General features: G+C 51.5%; 1 protein-coding gene across 4 annotated transcripts in view; it reads right to left on the bottom strand.

Moving 5' to 3' along the window:
* ABCC8 (ATP binding cassette subfamily C member 8) overlaps nt 1-20,361 on the bottom strand; it is a 74,911-nt gene that overhangs the window by 31,464 nt on the left and 23,086 nt on the right. For all 4 annotated transcript variants that reach the window (XM_024558824.3, XM_024558823.3, XM_024558825.4 and 1 more), the window contains exons 8-14: nt 18,101-18,256; nt 13,683-13,817; nt 13,251-13,413; nt 4,231-4,271; nt 2,916-3,061; nt 408-513; nt 158-274 (exon numbers count right to left, since the gene is read on the bottom strand). In XM_024558824.3, coding sequence (XP_024414592.2) covers nt 158-274; nt 408-513; nt 2,916-3,061; nt 4,231-4,271; nt 13,251-13,413; nt 13,683-13,817; nt 18,101-18,256 — 864 coding nt within the window. The remainder of the gene's footprint in view (nt 1-157; nt 275-407; nt 514-2,915; nt 3,062-4,230; nt 4,272-13,250; nt 13,414-13,682; nt 13,818-18,100; nt 18,257-20,361) is intronic.

The raw sequence follows: 20,361 nt of genomic DNA, 5'->3' as shown, positions 1-20,361 counted from the left end.
GACTTATCCCTGGTCTCGGGACTCCCATGGGTCCTACAGGCAGGTAGGGTGACCTTGGGGCAGGGCACTCAGAGCACAGGTCTGGCCCGTTGGTGCTGAGTTCCCTCTTGGTGATGGTGTTGGGGGTTGGGCATGGGGTACAGGGTCTCAGACATACCTGGACACAACAGTTGTCAGCATCCCCATCTGTGCTGGGCGCCAGCCTCTGCAGTGGGCCCGTGAGGCCCTGACAGTCTTCCCGGACTGGACGCTTGCGGTTCACGACCTTGAGTGGCTGGGGATGGTTAGGAGGAGGTGAGGGCCTGGAGGGCTGGGAGCTGTACCAGGAAGGGAGCCCCCCTTCCTGTGAGGAAAGGCTAAGGCAGGATGCAGCAGGGCTGAGTGGTGGGAGGGGGTCAGGCACTCACCACTGCCTGGTACTTGCTGGTTTGGCCCTGGGGTGCAGGCTCCAGGGGAGCACACTGCTCTTCTCGGATCTCTGCGCTGGATAGGAACTCGCTCAACTTTTGCACACTACAGAGGAAGCACAGAGATATCCCTCACCCCTGCCAGGGGCAGAGGGGAGAGGAGAGGGGAGAGGGTGAACCTGAGACAGCAGCTCTGAGAAGGTTCTGAGTGCTGAGCTGTAGTCCCCACAAAGCCCCCACCAAAGGGGGATAAAGCAGTGGGCACCCGAGCTGGGAGCCATAGAAGCATCTGTTAGGGTTGACTAATCCTCTGGAGCAGGTTAGGGTCCGGATTCAGGTGGATTTGGTTAGTTTTAGGAACAGTTCAGTGTTAAGATCGGTTAGACTAAAAGATGGCTGTTGGTAGACTATATTAGTTACTGTATAGTTACTAATTAGTTACTCTATTAGTTACTATTAAGGTTGGTCAGTGTTAAGGTTAGTTAGGGTTAGAATTAGTTATTAACAGTAGCTAATATTTATTGAGCACACACTATATGCCCAACACTATATATTTTATGAGAATATAATTTAATCCTGCTAGGGGAGGTGTATTACTCACAACTCACGAAGGAGAAATCTTCCTCCCCCTACCCCAGGAATTTTCCTGTGGACCCAGAGGAGGCTCCAAAAGTTTTGGTTCATTCTCTTTCATCTCTAGGGACGTGGAAGCTATCTGAGGAAGCTCGAGCATTGTTTGTATACCTCTTTCCTCCCTTTTGCTAAATGTCCAATAGGCCACGGGCCTGGCAAGCACTCCAACTCTCCAGGCAAGAAGAGTCTGAGGCTCTAAACGAGCTTTGACCCCTGGTTTCGGTTCTGTGCACGACGCCCCACCCCTGACCGCCCCGCACCTGCCCAGGAGTAGACTGCCAGCCTCCGCTGCTCCTCCTGTGGCTCCTGGATCCAGCACTGTTTCCATAGTCAGTAACTGGGATGGGTGGAGCTGGCCTTGTGTCCTGTTCTTACCTTCAGCCCAGGGTCTCATCTCCCTCCTTAAGAAGGCCTCATCTACCCCGTGACAATGAGATTAGGAGTGTCTGCATATGGAAATGCTTCTGAATCAGCACAAAGGGTTTCCAATGGGTGCAGCATTTAAACCTGTGGTTTCTACCCAGAATCCCAGGGCTGGGGTGGTTGTGGGGGAGGAAGGGTGACCCTTAGAGGTCACAATGCCATAGCCACAGTGAAAGACAAATACCATATGATCTCACCTATGAGTCGAACACAATCAACAAAACAAACAAGTGAGCAAAATAGAACCAGAGACATGGAAATAAAGAACAAACTGACAGTGACCAGAGGGGAGGGGGATAATGGGGGACAGAAGGGGAAGGGTCCAGTCAAGGAACATGGACAAAGGACCTATGGACAAGGACAATGGTGGGGGAGGATTGAATGTTGGGGGGAGGGTGGGTAGGGAAGGGGAGAGTAATGGGGGAAAAATGGGGACAACTCTAATTCAACAACAATAAAAAAAATTAAAAAGAACAACAAAAAAATGCCACGGCCAATAAAACTGAGTCTGCACAGCCAACCCTGGAAGTGGGAGCTGACCTTTTCCAGCCTGCTATTCCTTGATTAGATATTCCTTTGATCACAGTTCTGCTGAGTTCTACCCCTTCTGCCCTTGAACTTCTGCCAGAGCTTCCTCGTGTAAGTTGCTTCTTCCACCAGCTACCTCAGTCTAATAGCTACTCTTCCCTGCCAGCTGCCTAGGACCTGCCAGTGTCCCCTGAGACAGGGGTGTCACTTTTCTCACGGCTGAAGGGGCTCGGGTACAATGAGAAAGGACATAGCCAGCTTTCTGCTGAAACATGACAGGCCATTGTTTTCGAGGAACCATTTCAAAGGCCCGAGGAGATCTTCACAGTCAAAGCTTCAACATGGGCTTTCCTTCCTGGGGGCAATACCTCTGGGAGCCTGGAAATGGGGGCCCTGCTGAGCTGTGGATCAGTCGGGGACAGGACACACAGGCACATGCGGAAAGTGGCTCACTGACCAGGGCTGTGAAGGCTCTGGGACCCGTGGGAGGAACAGGGGACGCTCAGCCTGGGGAAGGCGAAGATTCAGTGGGTGCTTTCTGAAATCCAAGGGGCCGTGGAGTGGGGAAGGCATGGGGCCCTTTGTGGGTGGCTCTGAGGGTGGAACTAGGACCGATGGGTGGAATTTATGAAGATATACCAATTTTGCTCAATATTGAATTGTTTTTTATAGAGTAATCTTGGAGGTGACATTGGATTCCCTCTCCTTGGAGATATGCAAGCAAGTTGGCTAGTCCTTTCTCAGGGGTGGCCTGGAGGGTGACAGAGGCAGGGCCAGCCACCACAAGCTCAGTGAGGCCCAGACCAATGGGGAGGCGTGGCCTGGGGCCAAACAGCTATGGTTGCCAACGTCAGTCACTGGAGCGAGTACGGGGGCCGCCACGAGAGCTGCCTGTCCAGTGTCCTTGCTGGGCGCTTCTCTCACCTGACTAGAGCTTTGACGGTAGAGCGGACCACACTGGACAGCAGGAACAGCGGCGTGACCAGGATGTGGAAGAGCGAGAGGGAGGCGAAGGCCACTGAGGGTGAGAAGTCAGCCTCTTTGAAGAAGCTGGCATGGCCCACAAAGGTCTGTGGACAGAGGCACATGTGAGACAGGGGGACTCAGAGCATGGGCCCCTCCCACACCAGAAGCACGCAGCCCGGGGAAAGAAAGAAAGAGGTCTGAACAGGGGACTCAAGGGGACCTTTCAGTTAAAGACACCTTCATCCTCACAGTCATCTCATGGCAATGTCCCCAGCGAGTTCAGGACTTCAAGCTGGAGGGCCAGGGCTGCTCCCTCCCTGTCCCGTCCCCTCTTTGCCATGGATAACTGGGGGGGAGCCCTCAGGTTAGGTCAGCTCTGCACCCCCTCAGTTGGGAAATGGAATCAGGAGAATTACAACCACCTTGTCACAGTGCTTGCCCCTGGCTACGCAGCTGGCTCAGTTGCCTCTGTTACCCAGAATTCCCTGAAAAGCCAGGCCAGAACCAACCCAATAAGTCATGTCCAAAGTGAATTGCTAAGCATTCCTGACAGGTTGTGAACCCGCCACAGCTCTGGGACACCGGCCCCGGGGGAAATAAAGGCATCTTTTTAAAGAACTGCAGCCATCACAGAAGCCAGGAATGGGGGTCCTGGCTGAAGGGGCTGTGGGCTCACGGGGGCCCAGGCCTTTCGAGAAGGGCACACCGCCGGCTCCCACTGCTGAGTTCACACATGGCTTCGGTCAAAATCGCCTTAGAAAAACCTCCTCCACTATAATATTTCATGACGCGGAGGACTGTTCGTGCCATGTTCTTACATTCCAAAAGGCAGGTCACAAAGCTGCACGGGCAGCACAGTCCTATTTCTGTAAAAAGGTCGTATTACGTGCCTTCAAAAAAAGGCTGGAAAGAAACACATTAAAGATGCTGCCAGGGGGGTTATGGGTGATTTAAATTCTCCCTGCCCTTTCCATTCTGAATTTCCCAACGTTTCTACAATAAACATGTTCGGTAGCTATTTTTAAAAGAAAGTTTAATTTCTTTAGAGACTAATCCTCAGGTCCTCCAGGCCTGGAGGACCGGTGCCCCGTCTTCTGTGTGGGGGAGGGGCCGCCCCATGTACAGACTTTCGGTCCATTGCCGGGTCTCCAGCCCCACTGATGATGAGCCCTCTTCTGAAGTCCCCGTGAAGAAAGGCCAAACCCTGGGCGAACTCTCGCTCCAGTCTTCCTGCCCCACACCCCACCGGCAGGCGGAGGAAGGAGCCACTCACAATGAGGACAGCTGCAATGGGGATGGCCGTGTTCATGAAAACTGTGGAGGAAGCACACATTTAGTGGGAGGGGTGAGACCGCTAAAAACGAAGCCCCCGGGGGGTGGAGGCCATGCAGCCTGTGGGGTCCCTTCCCCAGCCAGTGGGGCAGCACTGGGGCGGGGAAGAGGCAGAAGTCTAGCCCGGTGGTACCTGCAGCTCCTTACCTGTTTCCCTCAGGACTCTAGTCCCCCAGGACCCTGAGACTTAAACCTTTAAATAGAGGCTTTGATGCTCCTACTCTGCTCCGCGTGGGCAGTGTGAAGGAAGCCCTGTGAAAATGTGGTGGGAGCTGGGATTGGAGGGTCGGCTGCCTGTGGTCAACTGGGAGGTCAGCAGCATGGCTTTCTGGAACCACCAAGTTACTACTCCTTCCTTTGCCTTTGGTCCCTGTGTCCCCCCCAGGCCAGGTTCTCTCTGAGGCTTGGAGGCTTCCTAATATTGTATGGTTCTGGGGGAAGGTTTCAAACTCACACTCAAGTATCAGTGACGAAGGACATCTTAAAATAGGGTGTCCCTTAGCTCTAAGACTGAGAGTCCATGCCCGGGGAGGGGAGCAGTTGGTTTGTTTAAAGTGTGGCCCTCAAACCCTTCCTAGGGACCCTGGAGAGCAAAGAGAGCTGGACTTCAAGTCAAAGAACCTGTTCCGTATAAGCTGTATAACCTTGGGCAGGTCATTTCCTTACTCTGTGCCTCAGTTTCTATACCTGATCCTTGTAAGCTTGTACTTAGTTGTTCATACAATCTGGCTTTCTCCAAGGTGCCAGGAAATAATGCAGTGAACAGGTTCTGCGAGCCCTAGCTGCTGACGATCACACCTCACCGGCTACTAGCTCAGCCCTGCTCCCCGGGTCCCTGTTCCTCTGGTCCAATGGGTAAGACCCCGAGGCTTAGGCATGGGGTCCTAAACTTGCATTCCAGAGAGCAGCCCTCCTAGAGCAAGAGATGACCTTCTAGCTGCCACCCTCCTATCTCATCTCTCATCCTTCCAGGAGCCTCTTCCAGGCCAGACCAGAAAGGAGTCTGGTTCTGTAATTAGCCAAATGAAAGCCGAACGAGCCAGGAGCCAAAGGCCAACCAAGGGCTCAGCCTACACACATGGCCCTTGTCTAATAAAGGGGGAAGTCTTGACACTCTGAAGAAGTTCAGATGGTCAACATCAACCCAAGAAGCTGTCTACTTCTTCTAAGAATCCTGTATCAGCCAGTACACGAACAGCGTATACGGGAGGTCTGGACCCCGCAGTGGGAGGAAAAACACAGCCCCTGCCCTCAGGGGCTCCTACTTTGAGGGAGGAGATGGAATGATGCTCCCAGGAAGGCCCTGATTTGCTGCGAGAGAGGAAGCATGCCCCTAGGGAGCTCCCAAGCAGATAGGAAAGACATTGTGCCCGTCTTAGGGGATTCCTTATCTGATGTGGGAGACACAGCCCCTGCAGAGCTCCCAGTCTCAAGGAGGAGATATGCCCCAAGCTCTGGCTTTTTTTTTATCAACACCGATATCATACAAGACCGAGCTTAACTGCCCTTCCTGAAGAGGACTCCAGGCGTCCAGGTGCCCACAGCAATGCCGCAGCCCTCCCTCCTAGTGTCTGGCAGGGGCAGTATAAGCATTATTGGTTCTCCTTCAGTAGAAGGGAGCCAGGTCTGGGACCTAAGACCCAGCACAGCCATCACAGGCTGGGGAGAGGGAGGAGAAGGACACCCATAAGGCCTGGGCCCTTGACCATCACAACTGGATAGTTTTAAACACAAGGTAGCTTTCTCCTTCACCTCCAGGACCTGTTATTCCAGGGAGCTCCCTCAGGACAGAGGCCTTGTTCTGTTCTTCTCCTGCCCACCCTAGCAATCACCAAAGAGGAGGGGCTCAAGCTACAAGGCACCTGGACACCACCCTTCAGCCCCCTGCCCCAGGCTGAGACTCCACCCACGCATTTTGGGGTTCAACTCCCAGCTAAAAAAATAGGTGCAGAGTTAGGTTGCAAACTGGTACAGCCCTGCTTGGAAAGCAATCTGGTGCTCTGTAGCTACAGCCACATAGAAGTTTAGACCTTCTGATCCTGTAATCCCTCCCCTGGGAGTTTATCTGGAATACCCCGAGAGAAGCACAAAGCTCTCAGCAAGCTGCTGTTAGTTATAGTACTGTCATAGCAAAACAAAACCACAGCCACAGAGCAAACCACTGGAAACGAAACCAACCGGCAACATCCTACACAGGGGGCTGGCTGTTTCAGTGAGCGTGGTCCGTCAACTCCCAGAGAGGTTCCGCAGTCATGAAACGTGCCGTAATTGACATTTTGTTCCATGGCTTGTTTTCCTTGGTTGTGATTTTTCTTAATTTGTATTTTTTTCTATTTTGTTGTCTTTATTCTTGTAGCTGCTTGAACTCCTTTGAGGAATGAGACAAGCTATAAATAAATTTAAAAATGAGTACTCTAAAGCTGATTTCTCTCAAAAGAGAATCCATATGATACCATTAATTTCTACCCTGCCCTGGCTCTTGTTTAGAGGTACTAAAGAATGAATATATCATTTTCCATTTCCCTCACCCTCTCTTGCAAGGATGGCCTTTGTGCAGGGAACTCTGGGTCTCCTTTGGGGTGGGGGGTGGGGGTAGGGATGGAATTACCAGCTGCTTGCATTTTAAAGACCTCTCTGAAAAGCAGCCCATTGGGCCCTAGGGTGGACAAGGATGGCGCTAAGGATGTCAGCACCAGAGGCTGGGAGGCTTGGGAGCCTCTGGCACCACTCTGAGCTCGGCAGACACCCCAGAACCCTAGTGAGGTTGGGTAGGGCAGGGGGCTGGCCACCCCAGCTGTCATGGGTTGAAGACCCATGGCCTTGCCGCTATTTGCCTGAGCCACATAAAGCCCTGTAAGATGTTCAAGGTGATGGATGGGTACAAAAATATGACCCAGACAGACTTCTTCCCAACTTTGGCATGGGGTGGGCTGACTCACTTTGACTTGACGTGGGAAAGACAGGAAAAGGAGAACATGACAGTGCTAAAATCTTGCATGTTAGGAAGCAAGAAATCCTGGTAAATAACACCGAGAGCAGAAGATGACAAAGCGACGTGAAGTGTGATGCTGTCATGGAAGAGTTCAGGCACACATAGGCAGATCTGGAAGGCCTCCTTCGAAAGCAGAAGTCTTTCCATTGTGGTATAAAGATATGAGTAGGTGTGGTTTTAATCCTCTCCCCAAAACACCCTTTAAGAAGTAGTAATCATTTTTATTCAAAAATTATTTTTTGAGGGTCTCCTCTGTTCCAGGCATGATGCTGGGTCCTGGGGGTCCAGCCGTGAACAACGTGTTAGCTTTTCCTACCCCCCAAAGGAAACAAACCCACAAATCATGGGAAACCAGGGCGGGGTTCAGATAGCGCTCCCCTGGCTTTGCCTGAAGAAGGCAGTCGGGCACTGTGGGTGCCAGCAGCATTTTGTTTTCAGAGATATACATTTCAGAAGTCACGTGTCAGGAAGGCACAGCCAGACGTTAGTGCCTCTGGTTAACTGCAGGTTTGTCCCAGGGGTGGGTGGGGTGGGTAAGGGGTAGCCAGTGGGGAGCTACAGGCTCATAGCCTGGGCCTAATGCAGGGGACACCTGCAGGAGGGGGCAGTGTAGTTTGAAGTGCACAGGGCTATTCCCCATTCATTCCAAAGTCAACAGCAGGGAAGGAAAGCAGGTCAATGGTGTGTTTGTCGCTGGCCTGGTGGGAGCACAGCAGGAGACCACTCAGGTCATGCCGATTCCTGCCTTCTTAACTGATGACCCTCCCCCGTTCCCCCTCAGGCACCTCCCTGCCCAAGCAGGCCAGGTTATGTATCAGCAGGCCAGGGGATGTGGCTGCACCAGCTGGTGGCAGGAAGGCCAGGTATTGAAGAAGAGTTTCAGAGAAGCTGGAGAAGAAAGAAGGGCCAGATCTGGAGGTCACCCTGTACCCCCACACTGGCAGTTTGAGTCAGGGCCTCCACCAAGGAGGAGAGAAGGAACTGAAGTCTTGGGGGCAGGTGCTGGGTGCCCCATCCCGCCCATCCCACTCCCATCCATGGCATAGTTGGGGAGCTTGGGGGCTTGTTTTTTGTTTTTCAGGACTTGGTAGGAGGTCAGTCGCATTCATCCAAGGAGGGCCCACCTGACTGTGTGTGGTTCAGACCCGACCGGGAAGACGGAACACCCCTGGCCCCAGAACAGCAGAAGAGATGGCAAAGCCGTCTTACTTGCACTTAAACTGCTTCAATGGCTCCCCTACCTCAGGAGAAAACCCAGAGGCCTGAGCACAGGGCACAAGGTCCTGTATGATTTGGTTTTGTTTCCCTCTCCTCACCACATTATGTTTGAGTCTCGAACATACTATCATCCTTCTCACCTTTAGGCTTTGGGCCTAGAACATTCTTCCCCTCGTCTGGTTAAGTATAGTCACTCTTTGGGCATCAGCAACGAGCTTCACCTCTGACAAAGCTCCCTTGACACTCACCACCCCTGAGTACAACTCTTACGGGCACCGACAACACCCATTTCTATTCCTGTCCCTCACCACACCGCTCCATGGCTGGCTTCCCTACCAGACTGTGAGTGACCTGTGGGCGGGGCCCGATATTTCTTCTCACCGCCACATCCCTCATGCGTAGCACAGGGCCTGGCCCGTAGCAGGTATTTGGTAAAGATTTGTTAAATGAAAGATAACCGATTTGGTTAAGATAAGTAAATCAAATACATAAAAGAAGCCGGGGCCAGGTGAGTAGCACAAAAGAGAAAGTGGGGCACTCAGAGCTGGCCCCACGGCTCTGAGCACACAAGCACGGCCACTGGTCATGGTGTGGTCTCCCACGAGACTGTGAGGTGAGGACCCTGCCTGCCTCCTCTTTCACCCCCAGGGTCTTGTTGAGTCTGGCTCAGAGAGAAGGTTCTGGAGTGGGTGCTGCACACAGGACAGAATGAACTGGCAGTGTGTTGGTTGGTGGACTGGTAGGGCCTAGGTCCCCTCTATCACTCTTGCAAAGCTTGTCCTCAAATACATGGCGGGTCTGGACACCTGGAGTTATGCCGCTCCTGCAAGGAAGTGAAGACTGCGCTGACTGCTAAGGGGAGCAGCCGCAGCACTCGCCTCCAGCTTTTCCCCACCTGATCTTCTGCTCACTGAAATCCTGCCCACCGTGCAAGGTGCTGCCCAAGCCTCATCTTGCATGAAGCTCTGTGTGAACTCCCAGTCCACAAGGGCTTCCTTCTTTTCCATTCTCTACCATTTACTGGCTGAGGACCTTAGTGAGCCATTTCCCTTCACTGAGCCTCAGTCTTCCCTGCTGTAAAATGGGACAGTAGAGCTACACACCTTGCAAAGTTGATCTGAGGATTAAGGGCCGTCAGCTTGGTAGGCAGCTGGCACAGAGCAGGTCCATATAGTGTAGTTCTCCCTGCCACACTCCTCCGAGTGTGTCAGCGCTGACTTCTCAGCAGACTGTAAACTCCTTGAGAATGGGGCGCATGTCTTACTGTCTCTTGCATCTCTCCCAGTGCTTAGCACAGGGTCAGGCACATAGGGCTGGGCTCCCTTAACACCCACTGAGTAACTTACGTCTGCTTACCTTCGATCCTGGATTTCAATGGCAGAGAAACTGCACACATTTCCTTTTCACCTCCCCTGCCAACCCACATGCTGCCCTGACCCGCCTTGCCCTGCACCAAGGCTCCACCCACAGCAGCTCTCAGTGAAGCTGGAGGTGAGACCTTCAGATAGTGTCAGAGTAACTTGACTGGTGTAGGATGACAGACTGAAAGCACAGCCAGGCAGCGCCAGATGAGCCCCATCAGGGAACGTGACTCCAGGGCTCTTCTGTGGCACCAGGAGCCCATGGCTGGCGCCAGGGGTGAGGGTGAAAGATGCCCCATTACCTCAAGCCTAATGACCTGTGTCCTGATCCCTGGTGATAGAGAGCAGAAGGCAGGAAGTCTGCGAGCAGATAAGCGAAAACACGCCTAAAGCATATACCTGCAGCCAGGAGGTGCCCTACCTTACCACCTGTCTCTCCCCCTCCCACAGACCAGCCCCAAGAAAACCATCCCAGGAAGGGTGAACACTGAGCAAACAGCGCCTGGCTTTCAGAACTCCCAGAGGCCCTTTCCTTTCTCTCCCCACTGCCTCTTCCAGGGACCAGCCTGGGCTGCTCTGTTTATCCTTCTAAGTCCCTGAGGCCTGGATCGGTGAGGGGCCCTGGGCAGACCCCTTCTTGGCTCCAGAGTCCCTTAACTCCTTCCAGAGTCAGCTCAGCTCTTGACAACATAGAGTCTCCCTTCCCCAGGCCCTCCCGGCTCCGGGCCCTTCACAAAGCCCTGGCTTATCTTCTCAGGGCTCCCTGGGACAAAGAGCACCTACTAGATAGGCTTCGGTGGGCTAGCCTGGGAACCTAGGCACCTTATGAGGTTGTTCACATAGGAAAATACATCCCAGGTTGCAGTTTGGAACGCAGGAAATGAGCATGCATCTCCTAGAAGCAAAGTAGCTGCCCCCTGCCCCCATCCCTATGACCCAAGGCTGCCCTTACTGTGCTGTCAGGAATCTTGGGGACCAGTGTCTCAGCTTCCCTGCTGCTTCCCTCCCACTGCAGCAACAATGAACCTGCCCTACCTCACCTCCCCTGCCAAGTTGTTGCTGGGAGAGAAAGTCACCTGGCTGTTGGGGGAAGCCCTCTCCTACCTCAGAAGTTGTTTGCGCTGATGGGAGCCTGGAAGCCAGTGTCTGTAGCTGTACACAGTGTGGGGTCACTGCTAACACAGCCAGACCCAGGGGCAGGCAGAGCCAGCACAGAGAAGATAAAGAGGGCCTGGATTTACGGACAGTAATTTCTGAGCTTCCTACATAGTCCTTCCCAACTTCTTCTGTCCCATGGAGTGCTCAGCCCAAGGGTCAGAGGCCACAGGGTCAGGGATGAGGGTCAAGAGGCGGGACCAGCAACCTGTAGAGTCTTGGTGAGGAATCCAGGAGGCCATAGCTGCCTGCCATGCTCACAGCTGCAGGCTGAGAAAACAAGATCCTAGAAGGACTTTCTGCAGAAAGATGCCATGGCTAGTGCTATGTATGATGAATGGCCTGGCCACTGCTTACTGGACAAGGGTCCCTGCCTAAGGCACAGGACACCAGGGTCTGGCTGGACACAGGTAGGTAGGACACCTGAGGGCCCAGTGCGAGCCTTCAGGTTGGATGGTGGCCACCTGTCCCCACCAGACCTTCTCTAGGCAGTGTAAACACCAGGAACACAGAGATGACTGGGGGACCATCTCAGTCGCCATGAGCTTATCTGGGAGACAACACAGCAGTGCCCCCTCCACCACGGCCCCACCATCGGCCACGCTCCCGGCGCCGAGCCTCGCACACCAAAAAAGCAGTTCCAGCTGGCGGAGGTGATCAGCTTTGTTCATCTCTTCTAATTTCCTCCTCTATTTCTCCCCTCTGTCAAAGCCCGTTCTGGGTTCTCTTCTAGTGAGAGGAAATAGCCTAAACATGGTGCCCCATCTGGCCCTAAGTCTTCTTCCCTGGCCATTGTTCCCCAGCTCTGTGTGGAAATAGGTCAAGGCTGGGAGTTAGAGACTCCAGAGGATCTAGTCTGAGCCACGCTATTAACCTCAGGAAGACGCCCCTCTGGGCCTCACTTTCTCATCTGTAAAATGGTTCTGCCAACCTGCAGAAAATATTTTCTATTTACCTCCCTTGCCACATTCTGTGTAATTCCTGCAGGTCTACCTTTGAATTCACAAATTCTCTCTTTAGCTATGTTACTCCATTTAACCTGCACACTGAGTTGGGTTTTTTGTTTTCCCATTTTTTTTTTCTCTCTTCGAGGACTTCCTCTTGGCCCTTCCTACCATAATGACTCTTTAACTGGGAAGGCCAGGGGACCAGTGTGAGGTCTGCCAGCTGCCTCCTATCAGCATCCCAATTATGCACGTGGGCACTAACCACCACTGGGTGGGTACCTGGGGCCACCAGACCAACTGAGATCAACTTCAGCCAGGACTCCGTTAATCACCTGACCTCTGCACACCCTGACCCTGACCCTGACCCTGACCCTGACCTGGGAACTATTATCCACTGAATTAATTTCAGTAACTAAAATTTTAATTTTAGAATTTTTTTGGTTTTCTTTTCCCCAATACTTTTCTATTTTGCCTTGTAGGTTTTACGCCTTCTTTAGCTCTTCAATTATTTTACACGTACTTATATTATCTCTTTCAGACTATTCTAGCATCTCCAGGTACTGAGGGAGTAATTCTCTTAAATTTTGCTTTTGCTGACTCATTCTGGTGGTGGATTTTTATTTCTTTATTATTAGCTCAATGCTCAAGAGGAATGCTTGCTACAGGAACCCCATGTTCACTAGAAACTGGTTTTATTATGTGTATCTCATGGGGCCCTGGGCGTTTCACCAGTTTTGTCTCTTTCTTTTCCTCTCTTATTTCTGGGCTTGGTGTTCCCAAACCAATTGATGAATGTAAATTCAGTTAGTGTAGATACATGTGCGAGGGCCTCACACTTGAGCTCCTGTTGTTTAAAGTAGAAGTCTCTCCTTCTCAGGGCCCCAGATAAAGGGAAGTTTCCTTGGAGCTTCCCCAGGGCGGTGGCTGCTCAGTCTGATTCCTTGAAAAGGAGTCCTCCCAGAAGAATCCAAACTGCTCTTTACCCCTTTCCTGCTGCCACTCGATAACATGTCAGCTCTACTGAGAGCTGACACCAAAGACCTCACCTCTCTTTCTCATGACCGTACCCTGAGGGTGAGCATGGTGCCCCCACACAGCAGGTTGGCAACACCCGTTTGCTGGATAAATGACCGGAGAACACTGTGATTTCTGGGGGCTCTGCTACGCGAGATGGTTTGAGGCTCACCTGGATTGGGTGACCCAAAGCCTGCCACTTCTGCCTCCTCCCCCTCCCCCAAGCCCTGACACCCTATCCTAGCAGCCGGCTGGCTGGTTGGGGCAGACTCACTGGAGATGGAGGTGTAGATGGCGAAGGCCCTGAGGCTGGTCATCTCCTTCCTGCGGGTCATCTCCACCCGCGTGCGGAAGATGTTTTCCCAGGCGTACAGCTTCAGCAGCTTGATGCCACGGAGCATCTCGTTGGTCTGCTTCAGTCTCTCGTTAGAATACTCCTGCCAGGGGTCACCAAGTCAGAGAAGGGTTTCTTCTGCCCCATTCTCTCCACGAGGAAGGAGCTGAGTCCACGTTCTCACCATTTCACAGACACAGAAACGGGTGAAGCAGACGGGTGACGAGACCTGCTTATGGTCAGTGATAGTGTGCATGTGTGTTGGGGGGCGCTATTTGGTGGCATCTCCCCACTGATGAGATGGGGGAGGGAGCAGGAAGGCATAGGGGGAAGGATGGGGAAAGGGGCAGGTGCACACCTGGGGACACTCACCAGGGTGCTCCGCTGGGCCTGGGAGAGCTTGGTGGCCACGAAGTACTGGACAGGGGCCAGTAGAATGATGACAGCTGCCCCAATTAAGGCACTGACTCCGAGGATGTAGTAAAGGAGAATCACACCCACGACGATCTGAGGGGAGGTCATGGGGGTGAGCTCCCTGTCGGGGTGGGAAGGGGTGGTAAAATGCCCCCCACCTCCAGTCTCCTAAAGTGGGACAGGCCTTGATGCGGGTTTCCAAAGTGTCTAGGTTGGGGGTGGGGCCAAGGAAAAGACGACACAAAGCAATTTCAGAGGAAGCATTAGCGTGATGGGCTCGCACACGAGCAGAGCGTTCCTGGGCTGGGAGCTAACTGGAAAGCTGGCTGAAGCATTCTCTCTCCCCAAGTTTATTTTCCAGATGGAGGTCTCAGGGCTGAGCTTGCACAGTGAGTGTGACAGCACCTTTTGTCCATGCCGGTATGAAGGCTGACGTTTCACTCTCACTGGGAAAAAGTAATATATGGGCAAAGGGCCACATCTACTGCAGCTGTGCCCGACAGAACCAGGCCCAGACCCTCGAGTCTGCTTTTCATTCTTATGCTCCTGGCATCTTTAATGTTTTAGTGACTCTCCCAGATATTCTCTGAAAAGAGAATCCGTTCTGTTTCTAGCTTTATGTAAATGACTGCCTGCTTCTGAATATTTATGAGAAGTGCACGTTATCCTTGTCCGCCTCCAAAGCGTGGAGATGACAGTTGCTCAGGTTGCCTTCAACAGCAGGACCTCTAAATTCTGGGCTTAATCTAGAGTGACAGATGTGCTGCCTTCCTTAACTGGAAAAAAGAGCCTGCCTGGGCTGACCCGGCACTCCCCGAGCCCTGTGCCAACGTGGCTCTAAGCTCCTTGCACCACCTCAAGGACAGAGGAGTGGGCAGGCGGCTCTGTGACTTCTGTTAATTACAGAATGCCTCCTGCATTAGCAGGTTCTTAGGGGCTGGTAAGTGACCCTCCACCACCTGCCGCCCAGTGTTTAGCTGATGTTCAGTGCTGGCACAGACAGGCAGAGGGACACATTAGGAGATGAAGAGCCCTCCTGCTCCTGCTGGGCCCCGCTGCTATCACCCTCCGGGAAGATCACTCCTGGCATCCAGGCCTTTCATGAGCTGTCCTCGCATGGAAGCAATGAGGGTGCCATTCAGCAGCTTGGGGAGAGCTGGGCACCCAGGAAGTTCCCAGAGCACCCCCAGAGTGACCCCCAGTGCACTGGCTGGGGGTCGGTGCCTGCACCGCGCGCCCCCCCCCCCCCCCCCCCCCCGTCACCTCCAGGTGCTGGCAGCTGCTGGGGTGGGAGCTGGGGAGGCAACGTCTGCTGCCAAGGCTCTTCCTCCCACTCCATCTACCCCTCCTTGTGCTCCTCAGGCTCCTCTGTCTACTGCACTCTCCTCTTCTGCAGGGGCCTGGATGGACCCACGGGAGAATGCACCAGAAACCGGGGATTCTGAGTGTGCAAAGCAGGTGTGGGGAAGGGCTATTTTAGCTCCTATTCACAAGTTAGAAAAGCAGTCTAGGGTAGTGTGGGGAGATCACAGTCCCTGGAGTCTATACCCGTGAGTTTGAATGCAGTCCCAGCATTTACTGGCTGTGCAATCTTGGGCACATCACTTAACTTCTCTGATTCTCAGCTTCTTCACTTTTAAAATGGTAATTTTAATGTCCACTTAGCAGGACTGTTGTGAAGATTAAATGAGCATTATGAAAAGCACCTAGAACAGTGCCTGGCACGTAGTTGGAGATCAATACAGGGTGGCTGAACGCCCTTCTTAAAAGCAAACAAACAAATAAGCCTTATGGGAACCCTGTCACTAGGGAACCACAGGAAGGACATACTGGGGTGTGGGGCTGCCAGCGGCTCATGGTGTGGCCGAGGGTGAGCCCCTGCTCTCGGTGGGCCTCTGGCACCCAGAGATGGGGTGAGCAGACACAGACGTCCCTGCTATGCTCCTGAACATGGCGTCCGCAAGCCTCAGGGGCCCATAAAGCCCCTAAAATTGTAGGCGAAGTGTGCGAACACACATTTGTTTTTCCGAAGACAAGGTTTCATTCGATTTTCAAAGATACACGTAGATTCGTGGCTGCCCAGGGCTGGGGCAGGGTGCAGAGTGACTGTCCATGGGTGTGGGTTTCTATACGGGGTGACGAAACTGGTCTAAAGTTGTGATGTGATCGCACAGCCCTCCCTGTGTTACAGCCCATTAAGTTGTATGCTTTAAATGGGTGAACTGCATTTCAATAAAGCTGTTATTAAAAAATGTATGTGACCAAGAAAGGATGACAACCCAGGGAGAGCCCTTGGCGATAAAGGAATGGGGTTCCTGAGCTCATTTTATACTATGGAGACCCTCCTGTGCCCCGTGGCCTGCAGGCTGCACACAGAAGGCCGACCCGGTCGAAGGGACTGCACCAGCTCCGGGTGGGAACCCTGGTCTCCAGGGTTGGGCAAAGCTATCCGTGGCAAAGGTGGAGTTTATGAGGAATGAAAGATGAAAAACCAAATAATACTTCATGAGAGATAACATGGAAATAAAAATTCCTACCCCCGAGCTGTTGTGAGGGTTAATTATGCAAGTGAGAGAGGCCAGAGCAGGTCCTGGCACAGGGCGGGGTTCATTAGCATCCATTAGGGTTATTAGCGATGGGGCATGTACAATACATGTTATAAATAACAGTGACAATAGCAATGCAGCAGGGGTGGTAGACAGACAGACAGACTCTTTTTAACAGGTTGTTCAAGGGGGCACAGGAGAAAGGACAAGAGGCCAGGGACTGCTTCAGATGAACTGTCCAGGCCCTTCTATAGCTTTTGTCGTCACTGTTCCATCTTGGCAGAGCGGAGGGGCATGCCGGGTCGGGTGTGGGTAAGTGGCAGTTGGGGGTGGCTCACAGGGCTGTTCCCAGCAAAAGAACCATCAGATCCTCCACCCTACTTATCTTTTGTCTAGCTGCCTCCCAGTGTGCACTTTTCTTCCTGTGTTCTTTTAACATCTTTTAAAATGTAAGCTTATGGTAAGGAGGACCAATAAAAATCACTGGAGATTAAGATTTATGGAATGTGCATCCCAAGAAGGAGTGAATTCTGGATGGTAAAGTCCTTGCTCACACCGAAGTGTGCAAGTTAGAGAGACCTGATGTTTACTTAGTGACTACTCTGACCAGGGCATTCTGCTCGGTGCTTTACTTACATCATCTCATTGCATCGTCATAGCAACCCTAGAGGGTGGGTATCACCCCTACTGCATAGATGAGGAAACTGAGGATCAGAGAGGTTATTCAAATCAGCCAGTCTCATCCAAGTCCAGACACTTTCCTCTAAACCGGCAGCCCCCAGGAGCTCGCAGGCCCTCTGGGAATGTGTCTGCGATTTCTGCTTCTGGCTTGAGCACCTGAGCGAAGATTCATTCTCAGCTACGGGACCGGACCCTAGACTCCCCGGTGGAAGATGAGAGACAGGGCAGGTGAGGCCGGGAGTCAGGGAAACCACATCCAAGGTTCTCTTACTGTAGTGGGGGGGGGGGGAGGGGAGTGCACCTCCTTCAGAGTCAGCCGCAAAGGTCGTTTCGTTTTAAAAACAATCATGGTTTTTATTTTCAAAAATAATTCATGCTTACTGGAGAACTTAGAAATGCATAACAAAAATAAAAATCACTTGCAATCACACCATGCAAACTTCCAGTTCTTTTTTCCTGTGTGAATCTGTGTAAATGTAATCATACATATATTCCAATTTAGTAGGGAGTGGATTGCATATATATCTCGGCACTCGTCAGCTTCAGAACTCATCAGACTCATCACATTTGGATACGAAAAAAGTTTCAGCACTCAATGCTTGCTCGGGACTCATCGCATTTGCTAGAACCTGTGTGAGTCACGCCACCGCCCCACAAGAGAACACGCTTCGTGACTCGGTGCGTGCCCAGTGCTCGGGGGCTGCAGCACTCGTCATGGGTTCTAGAACGAATTAACGATGAGCACAAGGTACCACTGCACTATTTTGTAGTGTACTCTTTTTGCTTACAATATATCAGAACTCTTTCCGGTGTAATTAAGCACTTTGCTACAACACAACTTTAATGTCAATAAGTGTTTCTCATATGATTACTCAATAGTTTTTTTAAAAGGTTTTTAAGGTTTAAGCTACATTTTAAAAGTCTTTAATGGCACTACCCTCTCTGATCATCAAGAGAGATGGCCAGGTGCCTGCAAAGTATGAGACAGTATAGGGACTCGGGGGTACACCTCGTGGAGACCCCACGGGGGTGGAAGGTACAGGCAAACGTGGAAAGGGAGACAGTGAACTCCTAGTCACTGAACATGTACCAGCAGATTCTGGTTTGGGGCCCCTTCTCCTACTCCCCACCAAAACACAGGTCCCTTACCTGTACTGGCATGGCCCAGAGGTTTGGGCACAAGAAGAAAAACCACATGAGCTGGTTGGTGTCGATGGCAACCAGGTTACAGATCTGCCCAGCAGTCATCTCCCCCATGGATAGGTTGGAGGTGGACAGGTGCATAATTTTATTGTAAATCTTGGTCTAGAAACGAGAACAGAGTATTTCACATTTGTCATCATTACCATCCCAGTCACCACCCCAGATGCCACATGTCTATAATGTGCCAGGGACTTCCCGGACATTCCCCCTACGGAGCCCAGAGCAGCTCCATGAGGGGCCCTGCATTGTGGTTCCAATTTTACAGATGATGTGACTGAGGCTCAGGGAGGGAAAGGGCTTTGAGGACTGATCAAGCAAGCCAGTGAGGCAGCATTCAAGCGAGGAGGCCAGGTCAGCAAGGCAAGCTACTGCCCCAGCAAGCAAGACCTCTCCCTTGGGGACAGGACTTAATTAGCTCTTAAATCTTCAAAGCAGATCCTCCTGTCCAATTGTATTATTGATTTACCAGAGGCCACTGGAGAACATACTTCGGAGACATAAAAGTGACAAAGGGAGGCAGCCATCTGTTTCAATGTGGCCATATCCAGGCAGGGGATGGGGTATGCTCTGGGGCCAAGTCCTGTCTTAACTGAGCTTTGGAACAAAACAAGGGTTCGGCCTGCAATGGTCTTATGTGACACACGATGCAGAAGTGTCAATCGATCCCAGCCCCGGCCTGGAGTCCAGCCACTCTGGAAACCTGGCTCTGACCCCTCCAGACAGATGGGAACAGCCACGGTAATGGCTCCCAGTGAGCTCTGAACCTAAAGCTCTGTGGGCAGAGTGATTGCGCCTGCCGGAAAGATGGCAATTTTCGGGATATGTGCTCTTGAAGAAAGAAAAATGCATTCTTGTCTTAAATATCCTGGGGATGCCTGCTCTCAAATGGAATTCTATTGTGCATCGTGTTGTACGGCGGATTCCCAGCCTTTAATTCATCTTTTGTGTGAACCTAGGCCTTATTTCATGGGCCATGTGTGCTTAAACCATAAACCTATTTTATGGGTTTTGTGTGTGTGTGTGAGTTTCTATACATCACAGGAAAGGTTCGCAATAATGGCAATGACATTTTTGGACAAAACTATGCACTCCTAGGTTAAATGAAATTAACCTTTAAGGAATAATAATGAAACCAATTTCAGTGAGGTAGGAACATAAACTAATCTATCAAAGAAAACATTATTAAGTAAAACCAGGATACACAGAGATAAATAACCAACTGACAGTATGTCAACAATTATGTATAATACAGGAATTTTCATAATAACTTTTCATGCTAGAAATGTGATTAGTCTCAAAATCATGAAGACATAGACTCTTGCCTATAATTTTCTGTAAATCTCTGAAAGAAGTTTTTTTTCTAATTTGTTTCCATAATTAATGCTAGCATTTTCTTCTTGCGACATATGAATCGATCTCGCTTATTAATGCAAAAGATTCGGACAGTTTGATAAAAACAATTATATGCTAATACATTAAAAAACCATTTTGCCTCTTTTAGTGTAATTGGAAAATACTGGGCCAGAGTGTGAGTTATGGCATACAAATAGAAAGTAGATTTAATTACAAAACTGTTTGGCTACAACGTTGGCTGTTGTTTGTGGGGATGCATGTGTGCCTATCCCTGGAGGGGTCTGAGCAGAGGCTGCGATTTTTCAGAGAGGTTTTCTGAACTGAGCAAAAGCTTGGTTCCTCCTCACCCCGAGCCCTTCCGAGTCTTAGAGAGTCTTTTCCTGGGATCTTTCCACCATTCTCACATGACTCTGTTCCTGAGGAAATGGCTCCGCCCCCTCAATGAGAGGCAACTGGGGGTGGGCAGCACTGTCACGGACAGCTGCTCAGGTTGTGCATTACATAATTCCGGGGGGGCCCCGCACACACAACTACACCAAGATAACCTGAGTTTAGACCCTGACGCCATCCCGCACCCAGGCTATCCCTTTTTCCTCTCAGTTCCTTTTCTACAAAGACGCTGATCCTAACTCCCAGAGGAAGAGTCAATATTAATGGTTCTGAGGCACATTCCTGAAGAATGAGGTAGCTTTGGGGTCTAATCCCAACTTCCTAGTGTTTTACTGACTTCACAGGAATAGCTGGACATGGCAGAATCTGTAGCTGTCCCCCCATGTCCATTCTCTCTTTTCCACCACAAGAGTTTCTAGCAGGGTGCGCATGGCAGTCAAAATGAACGACCCCGCTTTTTAGCC

Source organism: Desmodus rotundus, chromosome 5 (genome assembly GCF_022682495.2).
Source record: "Desmodus rotundus isolate HL8 chromosome 5, HLdesRot8A.1, whole genome shotgun sequence".
Lineage (NCBI taxonomy): Eukaryota > Metazoa > Chordata > Mammalia > Chiroptera > Phyllostomidae > Desmodus > Desmodus rotundus.
Note: the sequence above shows the minus strand (reverse complement) of the source record. Positions and strands in the feature narration are given on the sequence as shown.